This window comes from Bos javanicus, chromosome 19, assembly GCF_032452875.1.
Source record: "Bos javanicus breed banteng chromosome 19, ARS-OSU_banteng_1.0, whole genome shotgun sequence".
NCBI classification, from domain to species: Eukaryota; Metazoa; Chordata; class Mammalia; order Artiodactyla; family Bovidae; genus Bos; species Bos javanicus.
In genome coordinates this window covers 28695916-28716031 of record NC_083886.1, presented here as the reverse complement: position 1 = coordinate 28716031, position 20116 = coordinate 28695916, and the positions used below count along the sequence as shown (strand labels likewise).

Below are 20116 nucleotides of genomic sequence, written 5' to 3'. Positions count from 1 at the left end.
TCAATTATTACTGCTACTGCTGCTAAGTTGCTTCAGTCGTGTCCAACTCTGTGCAACCCCACAGACAGCAGCCCACCAGGCTCAGCCATCCCTGGGATTCTCCAGGCAAGAACACTGGAGTGGGTTGCCATTTCCTTCTCCAATGCACGAAAGGGAAAAGTGAAAGTGAAGTCGCTCAGTCGTGTTCAACTCCTAGCGACCCCATGGACTGCAGCCCACCAGGCTCCTCCATCCATGGGATTTCCAGGCAAGAGTACTGGAGTGGGGTGCCACAATTATTACTAGGTTGGTTTAAAGACGTGGACTTCATAATTGTCCCTCTGTATTTATAGACTACAGTATACTATAAATTCTCTTTCCCCCAACTTATTTGTCTTTAGTTTTAGGATAACCATGTGCCCATTAGTTACGTATTGTTTCATGTATTATAACCTATTAAGTCATCCTCCATTTCAATATTTATATTGTCCAGATTCATCCAGTGGGAGATTTTTCATTTGATCCCTGAACCCTCTTTAGTTTTTGAGCCTTTCCTTCTTGTTGTCCTTATTCTCTTCCTCTTCGCCTTCTCCTCCCCTTTCTCTTTCTTCTCCCCACCCCCCGCACCTCTCTCTTCCAGGTGCCCTTTGTACTTCCTCTCTACCAGCCCTGGGAGTTCTTCAAAGAACTCTGTTTCCTATCACAGAGAGGTCTATGAGAAACCAAGATCTAAGCACAAAGTAAAGTCAGCAGTTTGGGAAATACTACTGTTTCTAGACCCTTTATCAGACATAGATAGGATACATACCATATAATAAATTCCTATGACGCTTTTCCTTGCGGTCTAACACCACAAGGTTCTTCCTCATCCTCCCTCCAACAGTTGTATCCCCTTCACATCCCCAGCATTACTCTTGATCACAATGCTGTGTTTCTATCATTGCACTTGACCCAACTGATTTATTTCTTGGTGGTCCCATGTGACATGTGGGAATATTAGTTCCCCAACCAGGGATCGAACCCAGGGCCCCTGAGTTGGAAGCGTGGAGTCCTAACCACTGGACCAGCAGGGAAGTCCAGGCAAAATTCATATGCATTGGGCATCCCCTCACTGGAGTGTGAAGTTCTTTGTGCTATGGACCATTGTATCTCCAGTGCCTTATTTCTTGCCAGGCACACAGTAACGCACTCCATGTATTTGTTGAATAAATGGCTACTTTTCCTTGGTTGGTCCCAGGGAATTCTCCAAAGGATTCTGCCTGGACCTTTTGGGTCCCTCTGCATCCTTTGACGGTTAGGGCCTGGCTCTGAATTCCAGCTGCCTGTGTTTATCTTATCACATCACTGTCCCTCCACATTTTCATCTGTTGACTTATCTGACTCCCTATTGTCAGCTTCATGGGTACAGGGGCTGTGATCAATTTATCTTTGTTTCCCTACCCCAGCTAATGCCTCACGCATAGTAGATGCTCCATAGACACTCATTGTATGAATGAGTGATTTTGCCAGGAAGTGAAGGTACCAGAATTCAAACCTGGGACTCCCACGTGGCCCCTTGCCCTATGTGTCCCATCAGTTCCCAGAGGAGGGGAAAGAAGTACTGGCCTTGAAGACTGGGTAGGATTTGATGAGTAGAGAAGAAGGATCAGCCTTCCAAGGTTAGATGAGCAATGATTAGCCTGACTCTCATCTGCGCCTTTGACTTTGTACCTTCTCTATTTCAGGGTTTCTGTCATAAGGTCATGGTTGTTGTTGTTTAAATTTTTTTTATTTGGCTGCATCAGGTCTTAGTTGGGGCACACGGGATCTTCCTTGCCTCGTGCCACACCTTTTGCTGTGGTGCTCAGGTCCTGGAGCATGCAGGCTTAGTTGCACCAAGGCTTGCAGGAAATTAGCTCCCTAACCACGGATCGAAGCTGCATCACCTGCATTGCAAGGCTGATTTGTAACCACTGGACCGCCAGGGAAGTCCCCACAAGGCTTTTACTTTTATCCTCAGCTCTCCGTCCATTTCATAGCTGCCTCAGCGTAAGACTCAGCCCAGATGGTACTGAATGTCAGGAGGGGGCCAGGCTCCTGGGTGGTGTGTGCTCTGGACACCACTCTCTGGCCTAGCTCTGTGGCCTGAGGCTCAGACTTGGCTACGTTGGCAACATGGAGATTGACCTGATAACTAATATGGTCAATCTAGTTTGGCCCCTGGCCCTTGGCACCTACCTCAGCCTTGGCCCTGAGCTGCAGCTTGACTCAGTTCTAGCTTCGCTGCAATGGCTCAGACCATCTGGCCTCCCTCCAAGCAGGAGAAAACGGTAAAAGCAAACACAAGTCCTGATACTTCGTTGGCAGCCACCTCAGACCCTTTTGGGGAAGGCAAATGTAAACGCACGAGTCAGTCAGTCAAAAACAAAAAAATACACTTGTGGTGTCTGCCAACAGCCATTGACCCTCTGGCTGGAAGTGGGCCTGGAAATGGAAAACCTGGATTCTGGTCTCACTGGCTTCAGATCTTTGGTAAGGCCTCAGATGAACCGTCCAGCTTTTGGAGTCTCAAATGGTAAAACGTGCTGAAAGAAATCAGGCCTGAAGCCAGGTGGGTGAGGGGAATCCTGCTAGAGGGGAGAGTGGGATCACATCATGGCATTCTTTTCTTGAACGTATTTATTTGTTTGAGCACACCACATGTAGGGGCTTCAGTCTTCACTGTGGCAAACCGGATCCTTAGTTGCAACATGCAAACTCTTGGTTGCAGCATGTGGGATCTAGTTCCCTGACCGGGGATCAAACCTCGGCCCCTCATTGGGAGTACAGAGTATTAGCCACTGGACCCCCAAGGCAGTCCATGGCATACTTTCAAGCAGTGTGTTTTGTTGTCGAAGAATTGCTTGCAAAAACTCGATGGACATGAGCCTGAACAAGCTCCAGGAGCTGGTGATGGACAGGGAAGCCTGGCGTACTGCTGTCCATGGGGTCACAAAGAGTCGGACACAACTGAGCAACTGAACTGAACTGAATTGCTTGAGGTCAAGATATCGTGGACAAAACCTAATTTACACGTGCAGCTGCTTAAGGAACAAGCTCTATTATATATCATTAAAAGAGCAAATATGGAAACACACATGTAAACACACACACACGTAACTTGCATAAGCGCAGCCTATGTTTCTAGAAGGAAACACAGGAGATTGGTACCAGGGTTCTCCCTGCAGCAGAAGAGCTGGGAATCTGAGCGTCTGCGGTGAGAGAGAATTTTTGCCATAGATTTCTATAGCCATGTGTATGTGTCATCTGGTCTAAACAAATGAATACAGTAAGGAAAGAATTGGCACCACAGTTTTTAAAATCTGTGTTTCCAAATCTTTCTTCAGTTTAAATCTAACTCGTCTATGTAATTATATATACCCTCACAAATTTGACACTCGCATGCAGAGAGACAAAGGTTTATATGTTATCTCAGGTGGCCCAGTGGGTAAAGAATCCACCTGCAATGCAGGAGATGATGCGGGTTTGATTCCTAGGTCAGGAAGATCTCCTGGAGGAGGCCACGACAACTCCCTCCAGTCTTTTTGCCTAGAGAATCCCATGGAATGAGGAGCCTGGCGGGGTTGCAGAGAGTCAGACATGACTGAAGCGACTGAGCACATACAAGCACATATGTATGAATATATATAAATATACATGTGTGTATATATAAATATGTTGGGCTCCCCTGGTGGCTCAGACAATAAAGAATCTGCCTGCAATGCAGGAGACACTGGTTCGATCCCTGGGTTGGGAGAATCCCCTGTAGAAGGGAATGGCAACCCACTCCAGTAATTCTTGCCTGGATAATTCCATGGACAGAGGAGCCTGGTGGGCTATTGTCCATGGAATCACAAAGAATTTGGGCACAACTAAGTGACTAACACACACACATAACTCAGTCGGGTCTGACTCTTTGCAACCACATGAATCGCAGCACGCCAGGCCTCCCTGTTCATCACCAACTCCCGGAGTTCACTCAGACTCACGTCCATCGAGTCAGTGATGCCATCCAGCCATCTCATCCTCTGTCGTCTCCTTCTCCTCCTGCCCCCAATCCCTCCCAGCATCAGAGTCTTTTTCCAATGAGTCAACTCTTCACATGAGGTGGCCAAAGTACTGGAGTTTCAGCTTGAGCATCATTCCTTCCAAAGACATCCCAGGGCTGATCTCCTTCAGAATGGACTGGTTGGATCTCCTTGCAGTCCAAGGGACTCTCAAAAGTCTTCTCCAACACCACAGTTCAAAAGCATCAATTCTTTGGCATAACTCTACATAAATATTTTACTGTCGAAATATGACATTCTGGCCTGAATGAGTTGAAAGTTAAATTATGAACAATTTCAAGGGCAGAGACTATTTCTGCCAGTTCACTGCAGGATCCTCCATGCCTAATGTAGCCTCCACCCACAGTGGGAGCCCAGGCCTCATGAGAAACCCCTAAGTAAGCCCTTCCTCACCTTGTGTTGGTGTGTTGCTGTCTAGGTGGAATACTTTTGGTTTATTTTTTAAATTTTTATTTATTTATTTGGCTGCACCAGGTTTTAGTTGTGGCACACAGGACCTCCAATTTTTGTTGTGGCATTCAAAATCTTTAGCTGTGGCATGTGGGATCTAGTTCCCTGATCAGGGATCAAACCCCGCAGTGCGAGCGTGTAATCTTAGACACTGGACCATCAGGGACGTCCCCTAGGTAGAATATATTTGAACTTTATTTCATTTTGCGTTTTCACAGTTTCATGTTTCAATTTGGACAAAACATTCCTTTCATATTTTATCTTCCTTGATTCTCCAAACCAGCCTAGGTGAGGGTTGTTATCTGCATGTTACAGAGAGAAAAAGAGGCTGAGACACTAGGGGCCCCGCCCAAATTTGCACAGATGTCTACCAAGAGAATGAGTTGCAACCATTCTGCACAGTGACGGCTGGCGTTTCCTGGGCCTCTCCTGGGGCCCGTTATCAGGCTTGGCACTGTATGTGTACAGTGTTATTTAATTTGATCCTCACAAAAAGCCTCTGTGGTGATGTCACAAGCCCCGTTTTATAGATGAAAGGAAACTAGACTCAGAAAAGGCAAATGAATCCAAAGTCAACTAGTCAAGAGCTAGAACCAGGTCTCTGGTTTCTATCTGATGCTTTTTCTGCTGCACATGGCTCCTCCTTGAAGTTCCAGGGTAAGTTTTAGGGTACATCTGAGTCACTTACAGGGCTCCTTAAAGTGTCAATTGCTGGGACTCACCACCAGCATTTTTTTTTTTTTTTAATTTTTGGCTGCACCCTGTGACATGTGGGATCTTAGTTCCCTGACCAGGAATCGAACCCACACCTCCTGCAGTGGAAGGCAGGGTCTTAACCACTGGACTACCAGGAAGCCCCCACCTGCACCTCTGGTTCTGTTGATCCGGGAGGGGGATTTGCATTTCTGATTACGCCTCCACTGCTGGTTGGGGACCTCACTCTAGGAAGGACTTTCTCAGCCTCTGGCCCCACCACTTCAGGGTCCTGCTCAGGCTCTGCTGGAGGAGTCCCCTGTCAGAGCCTGAGCCTGGAGTTGATGCGTGCCTCTCGGACGAGCAGGACATAAGGCCTCCACCTCACCCTTAAGTTCTTGTCTGTGGCGAGCTATTAGAGTTTTAAGCAATAAAAACCATCCCTGGTGTTTACAAGCTGGAAAGGAGTTTATCAGAAGGCCATAAGGGGACTTCCTTGGAGGTCCAGTAGTGAAGACTCCGAGCTTCCAATGCTGGGGGTGCAGATTCGATCCCTGGTAGGTGAACTAAGATCCCACAAGCTGTGCGGTGCAGCAAAAATCAATCAGAAAGAAGGCCATAGGCTCCCAGAATCTCCAGGAAGGTTGGATAGCCAGGCTCAGGAAATAAACCTAGTCAAGGGAGTCACAGCATGGACAGGGACCAACGTTCACTGCGGATCTGGCCTGCTGAGGGCAGGCCCACCACAGGCCCTGCAGGACACAGATGCACAGCCAGGACTGCCAGCACCACTGGCCCTGGACGCTGGAGGCCCCTGCTGGCCCTGAGATGGATACGCTTCATGTGGCTTTGTTTCTCTAGCCTTCAAACCAAAATCTCAGGGGGCAGTGGTCCACCTGACTCAGCCTGGGTCATGTGTCACCCCCATCAGCTGCAAGGGATGCTGGGAAAGTGAACCTCTGGCCATAGGGTCTCTACTGAGGGTGGAAGGCTTTACCTCCTAGCAACGTGCCTATGGTAGGAAATTGCCCAGACAGGATGATCAGATTCTTGGCTTCCAAATGAGACCTAATGCCCATGCTGGTGGCAGCTTTGTCCTTAGCGTTTTGGTGGAGGTTAAGGCTTGTTTCTTTACATTTTGCTTATACTTAAGTCATGTTCACGCTCATCAGCTAACAATCACTGAGGTATCACTATCTGTTCACTGCTAACAAATAGTCATTGAGCCTTCATTTGGATGCAAGGAGCATTGAGAGCAATTTTCATTATACAAAGAGGAAATTGTAGTTGGATATAAGAAATGTACTCTGTAGTCTGACTAGGCAGGATTCTGAAAAAGCATTTCAGGCTTCTCCCTGCAGTGGAGGAGCAGGCCCCATTTTTCAGGGAGCAGGAAGAATGCCCAATTGAAGCTTTCATTCACCTGACCTGTCAGTTCAGGAGCTGCTGTGCGTCCAGCTGTGCGGTGTGGGGACAGCAGATGACAAGAACAAAGATGCTGTGTGTTCATGGCCAAACTCACCTGCGTGACTGGTGCCAGAAACAGGATCACCCCAAGAGGCTAAGCAGCAACTAGTCTTGACCTAGAGTAGTCAAAATCATAAAGACAGAACAAGCACCTGGTGGATGTGAGTGCAATGCATTGAGATGGGGACCTCCAGGGAGGAACAAGTCTGAGACAGAGTTCCATCCCATCCTGCTAGGTCTGAAATACCCATGAGATGCCCAAGCAGGGAAGCCTAGTGCTTGGGTATTTCAGGTTGGAGTCAGGCTGATGCTATAAATGATATTTTAAAAAATATATTTATTTATTTAAGCCGTGCTGGGTCTTCCTTGCTGCTCAGGCTTTTCTCTAGCTGTGGCAATCCAGGGCTACTCTCTAGCTGTGGTGCTCCGGCTTCTCACTGCAGTGGCTTCTCTTGCTGTGGGGCATGGGCTCTTGGTGTGTGGGCTTCAATAGTTGCGGCACATGGGCTGTCACTGTGGCTCCTGGGCTCTAGAGCATTGGCTCACTAGTTGTGGTGTACGAGCTTAAATGCTCCAAGGCATGTAAGATCTTCCCCGACCAGGGATCAAACCCTTGTCTCCTGCATTGGCAGGCAGATTCTTTACCACTGAGCCACCAGGGAAGCCCCTATAAATGATATTTTAAATGTAAATGCTATTTGGATCTGTGGGAGGAGATCACCCAGAGAGAGAGAAGTAGAGGCTGTTTGGGAACTTCCCTGGCGGTCCAGTGGTTAAGACTCCACACTCCTAATGCAGGAGGCCCGGGTTCAATCCCCGTCATGGACTAAGATCCCGCTGAGAAACTCCAGAAGACCAGAAGAGGAGCCCAGGTAGGGCCGGAGGGGAAGACCGGGTGTCAGGGAGCAAGGAGGTTGTCAACTGTGTTGATTTAGCAACACAGAGGTTAGAACCGTTTGGGTGCAGTGGGGGAGGCAGAAACCAGACTGCAGTGGGTGAAGATGAGGTTTGATGCAAAGGGGTAGGGAGGAGAGGAGGGGGGATGGTAGCTGAAGAGGGGCTCCAGGGCCAGTGGAGGGTGTTTTTTAGTTATTTTTGTTAAATATTTTTAATCTTTGCTTCTGTTTTATCTGGAAAAGGAATGCCTGCTCATAAAGAATTCATACGGTAAGGTACAGGGAACCCCTAGGATCTTTCATAAGAAAGAGATTCAATTTATGAAAGGCTGGCACTTGATGATGGTGACCCTCTCCCAGACTTTCCTGTGTTGAAGGCCAGCTCTGCGTCTGGGGCTGGTTGGGCAGTGTCTCTCTCATCCGGGAGACATGGGCATGCGCCTGCGCACTGAAGGGATGCACTGGAGGGGAATCCTGAGCTCTTGTCTGGGGCTTGGCCTGTGCCCTGTGCCGGGAAAGGACAGGACGGGGGCGGGGGCCGGGGGAGGGGGGCACATCTCACAGCTGCTGCTTTTGCTCTGAGGCAGCTGCGAGTGAGAGCGGGGGCAGAGGATGGGGAGGAGAGAGGGGAAAGTCCAAACCGGCTCTCAGATCTCTGGCTTTCGGTCCCACAGCCTGTTCCCAGCACAGCAGCCTGATGGAGACTCTAACATGTTCAGTGAGATGACATCAACCTCCACTTCAAACCCTGCAGTGACGACTCATGTCAGTCATCTCTTGCTTCCCTGCCCTATGTCAGCTGGCATGCCTGCCTCTCACCTTGGCTCCTGTCTCCTCCCTCCGGCCATATGGGTTCCCAGCAGTTCTATGGATGCCTGGCATGCTTCTGCCACAGATCCTTTGCGTTGGCTCTTTCCGCTACCAGACCAGCTTCCTCACCTTGGCACCATTGGCCGTCTGGCTAATTCTTTGTCGTGGGAGTTGTCCTGTGTGTATTGTGGGATGTTTACAGCCTCTCCCTTGGAGAAGCCAGCAGCACCCAAACATACACACAGTTGTGACAACAAAAATGTCTCCAGACGTTGGCAAAAAGTCTCTTGAGTACGAGGGAGGAATCACCACAGACTGAGAACCCCTGGCCTAGAATGGGCTTTCCTAGATACCCACTTGGCTTCCTCCCTCCCCCATCAAGTCTTTGTTCAAATCTCACCTGCTCAGTGACACCTACCCAGACCACCTCATTTAATCCTGCATCAGGCCCGCAGCCCCAAATTCCTGATCCCTGATCCTGTTCTTTTCCTTTTTGCCACAGCAATGGTTACTTTCTCACAGTCTACACGATTTACTGATTTCTCACATTTATTGTGTATTTTCTCCCACGACAGTACAAGCTCCCCAAGGGCAGGGGACCTCAAGTTTACTGATGTGTCTAGAACTGTGCCTGGGGACTTCCCTGGTTCAGTGGTTAAGACGCCACCCTCCCAATGCAGGGGCTGCTGGTTCAATCCCTGGTCAGGGAATGAAGATCCCACATGCCACGTGGCCTAAAAAAATTATAGAACTATGCTTTGCATGTAGCAAAATTAAATAAATATTTTTGAATGGCTTAATAAACTCGAGGACCTTAGACTGCTGCAGACGTTCGTGTGCATAAATGCACAGTAATTCTCCTCTCCTGAGGTCACATGCAGTCTTGTATTGTGAGGTGACTTCTCCATGTATGCGTGAGCAAGCCCCTCACTTCCCAGAGGGCCGAAACCATCTCAGCCTTGTCTGAGTGTCTCCCTCACTCAGCACAGTGGCAGGCACTGGTTTGCAGGATGAAATGTGAAGACTAGTTTGGGGCTGGGTTGAAGGAAGGGGAGCATCCATGATGGTTAGCAATGGGGGAGACAGTGAACAAAGACAAGTCACCCACGAGGAGGAGTCCTGGGAAGCACCCCAAGGCTGGGCAGCACCACACGGAGGAGGCTTCCAGACACACAGAGGGGAGGAGGGCCTGCAGGGAACCTGGATGTGGTCAGTAGGCCTCAGATGGTGGGATCCGAGCTTCTTCAGCACTCTACGCTCTGTCATTCTCCCAGGTGGGAGGGAAGCTCTGTACAATATTGAGCCAGGGCTGGGACATCTCCCTCATTACAATACCCTCCTTACTCATGCTCTTTCTCATTGCAAGGGAAGATGTAAGATATTCAAAAGACTCCATGGGCACTTCCTTGGCGGTCCAGTGATTAGGACTCTATACTTTCACTGCAAGGGGCTTGGAATCGGTCCCCAGTCAGGGAACTAAGATCCCACTTGCCTTGTGGCACAACCAAAAAGGAAATAAAAATAAAAAATACGTATATAAAGTGACTACAACCAGTGGGGGTGGGGGAGACTACATGAAAAACAGTAAGAGAATGTATTAAAAGCAGGGAAAGATAGTTTCAGGGTGAGAAGTTGGCCATAAAGAAATATGAGTAGACTTTCTGGGTGATAGAAATGTGCTTTTTCTTGATTTGGGCGTTGGTACATGGGTGTCAACATTTGAGTTGTCAAAACTCATCCAGTTGTATGCGTAAGATGTGTGCATTTTCACTGGATGTAATTTTACGTCAACAAAGCAAAGAAGGGGAAAGAGGAATGAAATAGCAAGGTGGGGCCATCACACACCAGGAACAAGGACAAAGTGGGGACCACGATGTCCTAAATGCTTTGCATTGGGGGAGTGGAACACAAGTGTGCTCCAGACATCCCCGCAGCTGATGAAGGAAGGATGACTCACTCAATAACACGGTTCTGAGAGTCTCTGAGATTAATAACCAACCAACTGCTCAGGAAACTTCTGCTCTTGGTCTTAGGATCAATCCATGGAGACATTTCCCCTGAGATCCTGCTAGCAGGTTGGGTAAAGAACTGACCTCCCGGTCAGACTCCCAAGGCAATAGGAATAAAAACAAAAATAAACGAATGGATCCTAATTAAACTTACAAGCTTTTGCACAGTAAGGGAAATCATAAGCAGAACAAAAAGACAGCCTACAGAATGGGAAAAATATTTGCATGATGAGACTGACAAGAGCATAATCTCCAAAATAAATAAACAGCTCACAATTCAACAACAAAAAGCAAACAACTTTATTCACAAATGTGTAGAAGATCTAAAAAGACAGTTCTCCAAGAAGACAGATGGCTACAGGCACATGAAAAGATGCTCAACATTCCTGATTTTTTAAGAAATATGATTGAAACTAAAATGAGGTACAACACCAATTAGAATGGCCATCATTAAAAAGTCTATAAATAGCAAAATGCTGGAGAGGATGTGGAGAAAAGGGAACCCTCCTACGCTGTTGTGGAAAACAGTATGGAGGGTCCTCAGAAAACTAATAATAGAAGCATCAGATGATCCCACAAGCTCACTCCTGGGCACATATCTGGACAAAGCTACAATTCAAAAAGATACATGTACCCCTATGTTCCTAGCAGTAGTATTCACAATAGCCAAGACAAGGAAACAGCCTAAATGTCTACTGACAGATGAATGGATAAAGAAGATACAGTACATATACACAATGGAATATAACTCAGCCCTCAAAAAGAATGAAAGAATGCCATGTGCTGCAACATGGATGCAACCAGAGATGGTCATACTAAGTAAAACAAGTCATAAAGAGAAAGACAAAGACCATATGATATCACCTACATGTGGAGTCTAAAACATGACACAATATGACAGAAACGAGCCTGTCAATGAAACAGAAACAGAATCACAGACATGGAGAACAGGCTGGTGGTGGCCACAGCAGATGGGGCTTGGGGATGGATGGTGTGGGAGGGGAGGGTTTGCAAATGGGGACTATTATATATAGAACGGATAAACAAAAAAGTCCTATTGTATAGCACAGGGAACCATGTTCAATATCCTATGATAAATCATAATGAAAAGAATATAAAAAAGAATATATACATATATATATATATGACTGACTCACTTTGCTGTACAGCAGTAATTAACACAACATTGTAAGTCAACTATACTTCAATTTAAATTAAAAAAAATTTTTTTAAGTAGAAATAAAAAAAAGGAATTGACCTCCTCATGAAGCTTTGAGAGCAAGAATCATGGGTAGTTCTTAAAAAGCCCTCCATGTGGCCTGCAGCACAGTCTGGTAGGTGCAGCCTGGACGTCAGTGATGAGCCCTGACCTCTCGCTGACTCTCTGCCTCTGGGTTTGGCCCGGGCTGTCAAGGAGAACAAGAGGTGTATAGGAATTCTGCCTCTTGGATTCTGTCTCTTGCAGACCTTGGAGCCTGGTAAGTGGCAGTGAGGTGGCGACAGGGTCACCAGGAAACCCCCGTGGTCAGTGGAGCACAGACTCTGCTTTCTACAGACACGGAGGAGGAGTCAGGTTCACAGACTCCGGGGAGAGCTGAGGAGCATGACAAGGACTCAGGCCTGGGCGCAAGAGCCTCCACCCAGGACCCAAACCTGTCCCGGAGCACGAACGGTCAGCTGACCAACCACCCACATTGCCTGGGACTGAGGTGTTCCTTGGGACCCCGGACTTCCAGCGCCAGGGAAATAGAGATGATCTGGTCACCCTAGAAAGGCAAAACGAGCACCACAAAGAAAACCTTCCCTCAAAAGGGCAGCAGCTGGGAATTCCCTGGCGGTCCAGTGGTTAGGACTCTAAATTTTCACTGCCAAGGGTGCAGGTTCCACCCCGGTTGGGGAACCAAGATCCTGCACCAAAAAAAGAGAAAAAAAAAAAAAGAGCTGAGGATATCCTACAGGGACCCAGGTACAGGGCACTCAAATGCTACAGTGACTTCAGAGGGTTTGAGTCTACAGAGTCAGACATGGAGCAGGAGGGAGGTAAATAATTACACACAGAGGGTTGTGAACCAGGATTGGAGATGACATTACAAAAGCCTTAACTAATTGGGTGCAGAGGGAGGCAGGATGGTCGGGAAGGCACCACTGAGGAAGATGTTTGATTTGACTTGTTAAAAATGAGTCAGGCAGCTCCTCTGGTGGCTCGTGGTAAAGAATCCGTCTGCCAATGCAGGAGACACAGTCTCGATCCCTGCTCTGAGGAGATCCCATGTGCCGTGGAGCAACTGAGCTGTGAGCCATAACTATTGAGCCAGTGCTCTAGAGCCTGCAAAATTTAATTATTGAGCCCAAGTGCCACAACTACTGGAGAAGGCAATGGCACCCCACTCCAGTACTCTTTTGCCTGGAAAATTCCATGGACGGAGGAGCCTGGCAGGCTTCAGTCCACGGGGTCGCTAAGAGTCCAACACGACTAAGCGACTTCACTTTCAGTTTTCACTTTCGTGCATTGGAGAAGGAAATGGCAACCCACTCCAGTGTTCTTGCCCGGAGAATCCCAGGGACGGGGGAGCCTGGTGGGCTGCTGTCTCCGGGGTCCCACAGAGTCGGACACGACTGAAGCGACTTAGCAGCAGCAGCCGCAACTACTGAAGCCCACTCGTTCTATAGCCCACGCTGGGCAACAAGAGAAATGACTGCAACGAGAGGCCCTGGCACCACAGCTAGAGAGCAGCCCTCGCTCTCTGCAACTAGAGAAAGCCTGAGCAGCAACGAAGCCCCAACACAGGCAAAAATGAAAAGAAAGAAAGAAAATACATTTTAACAAGAGCAACCACAAAAAAATGAGTAAGAATTAGCAAGGTGCATTCCAGGATGTCTGGCTCTAGGTCAGTGATCACACCATCGTGATTATCTGGGTCATGAAGATCTTTTTTGTACAGTTCTTCTGTGTATTCTTGCCAGCTCTTCTTAATATCTTCTGCTTCTGTTAGGTCCATACCATTTCTGTCCTTTATCAAACCCATCTTTGCATGAAATTTTCCTTTGCTATCTCTGATTTTCTTGAAGACATCTCTAGTCTTTCCCATTCTTTTGTTTTCCTCTATTTCTTTGCATTGATCGCTGAAGAAGGCTTTCTTATCTCTTCTTGTTATTCTTTGGAACTCTGCATTCAGATGTTTATATCTTTCCTTTCCTCCTTTGCTTTTCGCTTCTCTTCTTTTCACAGCTATTTGTAAGGCCTCCCCAGACAGCCATTTTGCTTTTTTGCATTTCATTTCCATGGGGATGGTCTTGATCCCTGTCTCCTGTACAATGCCACGAACCTCATTTCATGTGGACCTTAGAAAGCATCACTACGAACAAAGCTAGTGGAGGTGATGGAATTCCAGTTGAGCTATTCCAAATCCTGAAAGATGATGCTGTGAAAGTGCTGCACTCAATATGCAAGCAAATTTGGAAAACTCAGCAGTGGCCACAGGACTGGAAAAGGTCAGTTTTCATTCCAATCCCGAAGAAAGGCAATGCCAAAGAATGCTCAAACTACCGCACAATTGCACTCATCTCACACACTCGTAAAGTAATGCTCAAAATTCTCCAAGCCAGGCTTCAACAATATGTGAACCGTGAACTTCCTGACGTTCAAGCTGGTTTTAGAAAAGGCAGAGGAGCTAGAGATCAAATTGCCAACATCCGCTGGATCATGGAAAAAGCAAGAGAGTTCCAGAAAAACATCTATTTCTGCTTTATTGACTATGCCAAAGCCTTTGACTGTGTGGATCACAATAAACTGTGGAAAATTCTGAAAGAGATGGGATTACCAGACTACCTGACCTGCCTCTTGAGAAATGTGTATGCAGGTCAGGAAGCAGCAGTTAGAACTGGACATGGAACAACAGACTGGTTCCAAATAGGAAAAGGAGTATGTCAAGGCTGTATATTGTCACCCTGCTTATTTAACTTATATGCAGAGTACATCATGAGAAATGCTGGACTGGAAGAAGCACAAGCTGGAATCAAGATTGCCGGGAGAAATATCAGTAACCTCAGATATGCAGAAGACACCACCCTTATGGCAGAAAGTGAAGAGGAACTCAAAAGCCTCTTGATGAAAGTGAAAGTGGAGAGTGAAAAAGTTGGCTTAAAGCTCAACATTCAGAAAACGAAGATCATGGCATCCGGCCCCATCACTTCATGGCAAATAGATGGGGAAACAGTGGAAACAGTGTCAGACTTTATTTTTCTGGGCTCCAAAATCACTGCAGATGGTGACTGCAGCCATGAAATTAAAAGACGCTTACTCCTTGGAAGGAAAGTTATGACCAACCTAGATAGCATATTCAAAAGCAGAAACATTACTTTGCTAACAAAGGTTCGTCTAGTCAAGGCTATGGTTTTTCCTGTGGTCATGTATGGATGTGAGAGTTGGACTGTGAAGAAGGCTGAGCACTGAAGAATTGATGCTTTTGAACTGTGGTGTTGGAGAAGACTCTTGAGAGTCCCTTGGACTGCAAGGAGATCCAACCAGTCCATTCTGAAGGCAATCAATCCTGGGATTTCTTTCGAAGGAATGATGCTGAAGCTGAAACTCCAGTACTTTGGCCACCTTATGCTAAGAGTTGACTCATTGGAAAAGACTCTGATGCTGGGAGGGATTGGAGGCAGGAGGAGAAGGGGATGACAGAGGATGAGATGGCTGGATGGCATCACTGACTCGATGGATGTGAATCTGAGTGAACTCCAGGAGTTGGTGTTGGACAGGGAGGCCTGGCGTGCTGTGATTCATGGGGTTGCAAAGAGTCGGACATGACTGAGCTATTGATCTGATCTGAAATCCCTACATTTATGCCCAACCAGTTTGTAACAAGGATGCCAAGTCAATTGTGTTTTCAACAAATACTGCTAAGACAGCTGGAGTGTCACATGTAAAAGAATGAAGGTGGTGACCTAAATGGGAAGAAAACCCAAAAAAGAGGATTGTATGTATATGTATCGCTGATTCACAGCAGAAACTAACACAACATGGCAAAGCAACTATACTCCAACTTTAAAAAAATGAGGTTAGATCCCTACTTCACACTATTCACAAAAGTTAATCCCAAATAGACCATAGATCTAAATGTAAGAGCTAAAACTATAACACTCTTAGAAGAAAAAATAGGCCTATGTCTTTGTGACCTTGAATTAGGCAACGATTTCTGAGATATGAAACCAAAAGGAAAACAGTTAAAGAAAAACTAATTCGATAAATTGGACTTTATCAAATTTAATCACTTTTTAGCTTGAAAGAATACCAGGAAAAAAGTGAAAAGACAACCCATTATTTGCAAATCATGGCTCTGAGACTGTATCCAGAAGAAAGAGCTCTTACAACCCAATCATAAAAAGACAAACAACTGAATTTAAAGATGGGCAAAGGGTTTAAACAGACATTTCTCTAAAGAAGATGTACAAATGACCAGTAAGTATTGTTCCTCAAAATGTTGAAACACAAGAGTTTCACATAGTCCATTCTCAGGTATATATCCCAGAAAATCAAAAACATGTTCACACAAAAATCTGTCCACGAATGTTCATAGCAGCATTATTCCTTATAGCCCCCAAGTGAAAACAACGGAAATGTCCATACACTGATGAACTGATACCTAAAATGTGGTACGGTTCTACAATGGAGTATTAGTCTACCATAAAAAGAAATGAAGTACTGATACGTGTTACCATATGGATGAGCCTTGAAAACATTATGCTACATAAAAGAAGCTAACCACCACATAGTGTATGATTCAATTTATATGAAATTTCAAGAATAGGCAAATCTATAGAGACTTAAAGCAGTGGTTGGGTAAGGTGAGGTGGAGGAGGGAATGGGAGCAATTGATAATGGGGTTTCTTTTTGAAGTGATGAAATGTTTTGAAATTAGATAGTGGTAAGCTCAACATTCAGAAAACGAAGATCATGGCATCCGGTCCCACCACTTCATGGCAAATAGATGGGGAAACAGTGGAAACAGTGTCAGACTTTATTTTTCTGGGCTCCAAAATCACTGCAGATGGTGACTGCAGCCATGAAATTAAAAGACGCTTACTCCTTGGAAGGAAAATTATGACCAACCTAGATAGCATATTCAAAAGCAGAGACATTACTTTGGCAACAAGGGTCCGTCTAGTCAAGGCTATGGTTTTTCCTGTGGTCATGTATGGATGTGAGAGTTGGACTGTGAAGAAGGCTGAGCGCTGAAGAATTGATGCTTTTGAACTGTGGTGTTGGAGAAGACTCTTGAGAGTCCCTTGGACTGCAAGGAGATCCAACCAGTCCATTCTGAAGGCAATCAATCCTGGGATTTCTTTGGAAGGAATGATGCTAAAGCTGAAACTCCAGTACTTTGGCCACCTCATGTGAAGAGTTGACTCATTGGAAAAAGACTCTGATGCTGGGAGGGATTGGGGGCAGGAGGAGAAGGAGACAACAGAGGATGAGATGGCTGGATGGCATCACTGACTCGATGGACGTGAGTCTGAGTGAACTCCGGGAGTTGGTGATGGACAGGGAGGCCTGCCGTGCTGCGATTCATGGGGTCGCAAAGAGTCGGACACAACTGAGCCACTGATCTGATCTGATCTGAAGGACTTCCCAGGTGGCTCAGTGGTAAAGAATCTGCCTACCAACGCAGGAGATGCAACAGATATGATCTTCCTGGGTCGGGAAGATCCCCTGGAGTAGGAAATGGCAACCCACTCCAGTATTCTTGCCTGCAGAATCCCCATGGACAGAGAAGCCTGGCAGGCTGCAGTCCATGGGGTCGCAAACAGCTGGACACAACTGAGCACAACAAAACAGAGAGGATTGCACAACTTTGTGAATATCCTAAAAACCTCTGAATTTTACAGTCTAAAAGGGTGAGTTTTGTTATATATGAATTATATCTCAGTAAAGCTGTCATTTAAAAAGAGAGAGAGACTTCCAGTTTCCTGTCTGGCATGTAAGGAGCTTGGAAGTTGTCACTCCATCCTAAAGAGTAGAAAGCTGAACAAAATGAATCAACACCGTTTTTTAGATCCATTAGAGAATTGGGGTCAGAGCATAAACCTCTGCCTGCCCACCCTCCCAGTTGGGGAGAGACAGGAACATACAAAGAATTACAACTTAACCAGAGCAGAAACATGTGAACAGACGCCTCCACTAGAACCCCATTAGGGTCGGAATATCAAAACACTGGCGGTCCAGAATTTAAGATTCCACGCTTCCACTGCAGGGGGCACAAGTGCAATCCTTGTACGGTAACTAAGATTCTGCATGCTGAACAATGCAGCCAAAATTTTAAAGAAAGACAAACAAAACACTCCTGGCCATTGAATTACTGGAGGCTCAGTGTGGACAAACCTAAGGGTTTAAAACTCCAGGGGGCCCAGGCTTAGATGGAGTGGCCCTTTCTTTGTGAGTTTTACCTCCAGGAACTCCACCAGATTCTTAAAGTGAAGATCAGAGAAAAATCTGCTTCTGTCAGGAGGAGAGGAAAAGCAGCCATTTTGAGACACCCTCAGAATATTCTGTTCTTCTTAATGAGATCTGCCCTCAAGAGAAGCTATTTTACCAGAGCCTAACCCACCTGGGAGAAAGGAAATACCCAATCCTAGCGCTCTCTAACTGTAGAAGGCAATGGCACCCCACTCCAGTATTCTTGCCTGGAAAATCCCGTGGATGGAGGGCCTGGTGGGCTGTCGTCTATGGGGTTGCACAGAGTTAGACATGACTGAATCGACTTAGCAGCAGCAGCGCTCTCTAACAACCCCATCCCCAAAACTGGAGAAACACCTGTGAAGTTTGCCGCCCAGGGCATCGGCTAACTAAAATAGTGAGTCCTACTCATAGGCTGTAGAATGCTTCTCTTCCCCTACCCACAGACTTCAAGGCAACATCACTGAAGCCTCGTTTATAGCAATTCCTTTTACCCAGTGCATCTTATCTGGCTTTCAGCAACAATTTACAAGGCATACTAAAAGTTAAAACAGTTTGAAGAGACAGAGCAAGCATGGAAACCAGAGTCAGATGAGTTTAAAACTATGGTGGGGAACTTCCCTGGTGATCTAGTGGTAAAGAATCTGCCTGCCAATGCGGGGGACATGGGTTCAATCACTGGTCCAGGAACTAAGATCCTACATGCCCTGGGGAAACTAAGCCCATGCACCACAATTACTGCTGTTGCTCTGCAACAAGAGAAGCCACTGCAATGAGAAGCCCACACATCACAACTAGAGGGTAGCCCTTCATTCACCACAACTCGAGAAAAGCCCTCACACAGCCACAAACCAGCACAGGCAAAAATAAATAATACAATTAAGAAAAGAAAAAGAAGAACTCACTTCACAGTTCCAGGACTGGGGCAAGGTTCTCTAGGAGGCTGTGTGTGCTCTGAATCAGCATTAGATATATGGTGCTGATTCTCTGATAGCCAGGATTCATGGGTCCAGGAATCAAGGGAGTGGCACCCTATTTCCCCTAATGACTCATCAGCAAGATTTTTGCTTCCTGTTCCTGTGACTTTATGCTCTGCTGACCTAGAGGCCTTCTTCCAGAGGGAAGGATGCTTCCACCAGGAGACACAATAAAGATTTCATTGCACTTGATGTTAAGACTGCCACCCAGCCACTTTGGGCATCTCATGACTCAACAGGCAAAGAAGGGAGTTATGATGTTGGCTGGCTAGAGTGATAGATCCTGACTGCCAAGCAGAAATTGGACTACTATCGACAGTGGAGGTAAGGAAGAGTGTGTGTGGGCATCTCTTAGTATCACCATGTCCTGCAATTAAAGTCAATGGAAAATGACAACAATCCAACGGAGGAAGGATTAGTAATGGTCTAAAACCCTTCAAGAATGAGGGTTTGGGGACTTCTCTGGTGGTCCAGTGGTTAAGACTCAGAGCTTTCACTGCCAGATTCAATCCCTAGTCAGGCAACTAAGATCTCATAAGCTGTGTGGTGTGGCAAAATAAATAAATAAATATGATAGATAAATAAAAATATTCAAAAATGAAGGTTTGGGTCATCCCACCAAGTAAAGAATCATAACTACCTGAGGTGCTTGCTGAAGGTAGACATTACAGAATGGTTAGAAGAAGGTAGTTATAAATGCCAGCTATGAACACTGAGCGACTTTGCATGAACACATGGCTAGTTATAGCTATAACTGTTGTGAATATTTTATTTTTTGATGAATATGTGTTTGTATGTGTATCTCTGTTTTCTTTCCTCTCTTATTGCCTTATCATGTAACTGAAGATGTACTGACTTTACATCATAGCTTTTAAGTGACAAGTGAAAGTTGCTCAGTCGTGTCCAACTCTTTGCATCTCCATGGACTATACAGTCCATGGAATTCTCCAGGCCAGAATACTGGAGTGGGTAGTCTTTCCCTTCTCCAGGGCATCTTCCCAACCCAGGGATCAAACCCATTTCTCCCACATTGCTGGTGGATTCTTTACCAGCTGAGCCATAAGGGAAGCCCAAGAATACTGGAGAGGGTAGCCTATCCCTTCTCCAGCACATCTTTTTTGACCCAGAAATTGAACCGGGGTCTCCTACATTGCAGGCAGATTCTTTACCAACTGAGCTATCAGGGAAGCTATCATAGCTTTTAAGTATTATTAATTTTACATCATAGTATTTAAGTTAGGACATAACAAGAAGAGTAAATACCACTCAAGGACTTTAGCTCTTTTGCCAGGGA

General features: G+C 46.2%; 1 protein-coding gene and 1 long non-coding RNA gene across 5 annotated transcripts in view; one reads left to right on the top strand and one right to left on the bottom strand.

Annotated features, from left to right (window-relative positions):
* Window positions 1–9429, top strand: part of LOC133231397 (uncharacterized) — a 36495-nt gene extending 27066 nt beyond the window's left edge. For 3 of the 4 annotated variants that reach the window (XM_061389678.1, XM_061389677.1, XM_061389676.1), the window contains one exon: window positions 7473–9429. In XM_061389678.1, the coding sequence (XP_061245662.1) occupies window positions 7473–7515 (43 nt within the window). In that variant the 3' untranslated portion in view covers window positions 7516–9429. The remainder of the gene's footprint in view (window positions 1–7472) is intronic. The other variant, XR_009731124.1, reaches the window with a different exon arrangement.
* The window catches only part of LOC133231424 (uncharacterized), a 30696-nt gene extending 11074 nt beyond the window's left edge, over window positions 1–19622 (bottom strand). The window contains exon 1 of the long non-coding RNA XR_009731135.1: window positions 18751–19622. This is a non-coding gene — a long non-coding RNA (uncharacterized LOC133231424). The remainder of the gene's footprint in view (window positions 1–18750) is intronic.
* Window positions 19623–20116: the final 494 nt, after the last annotated feature.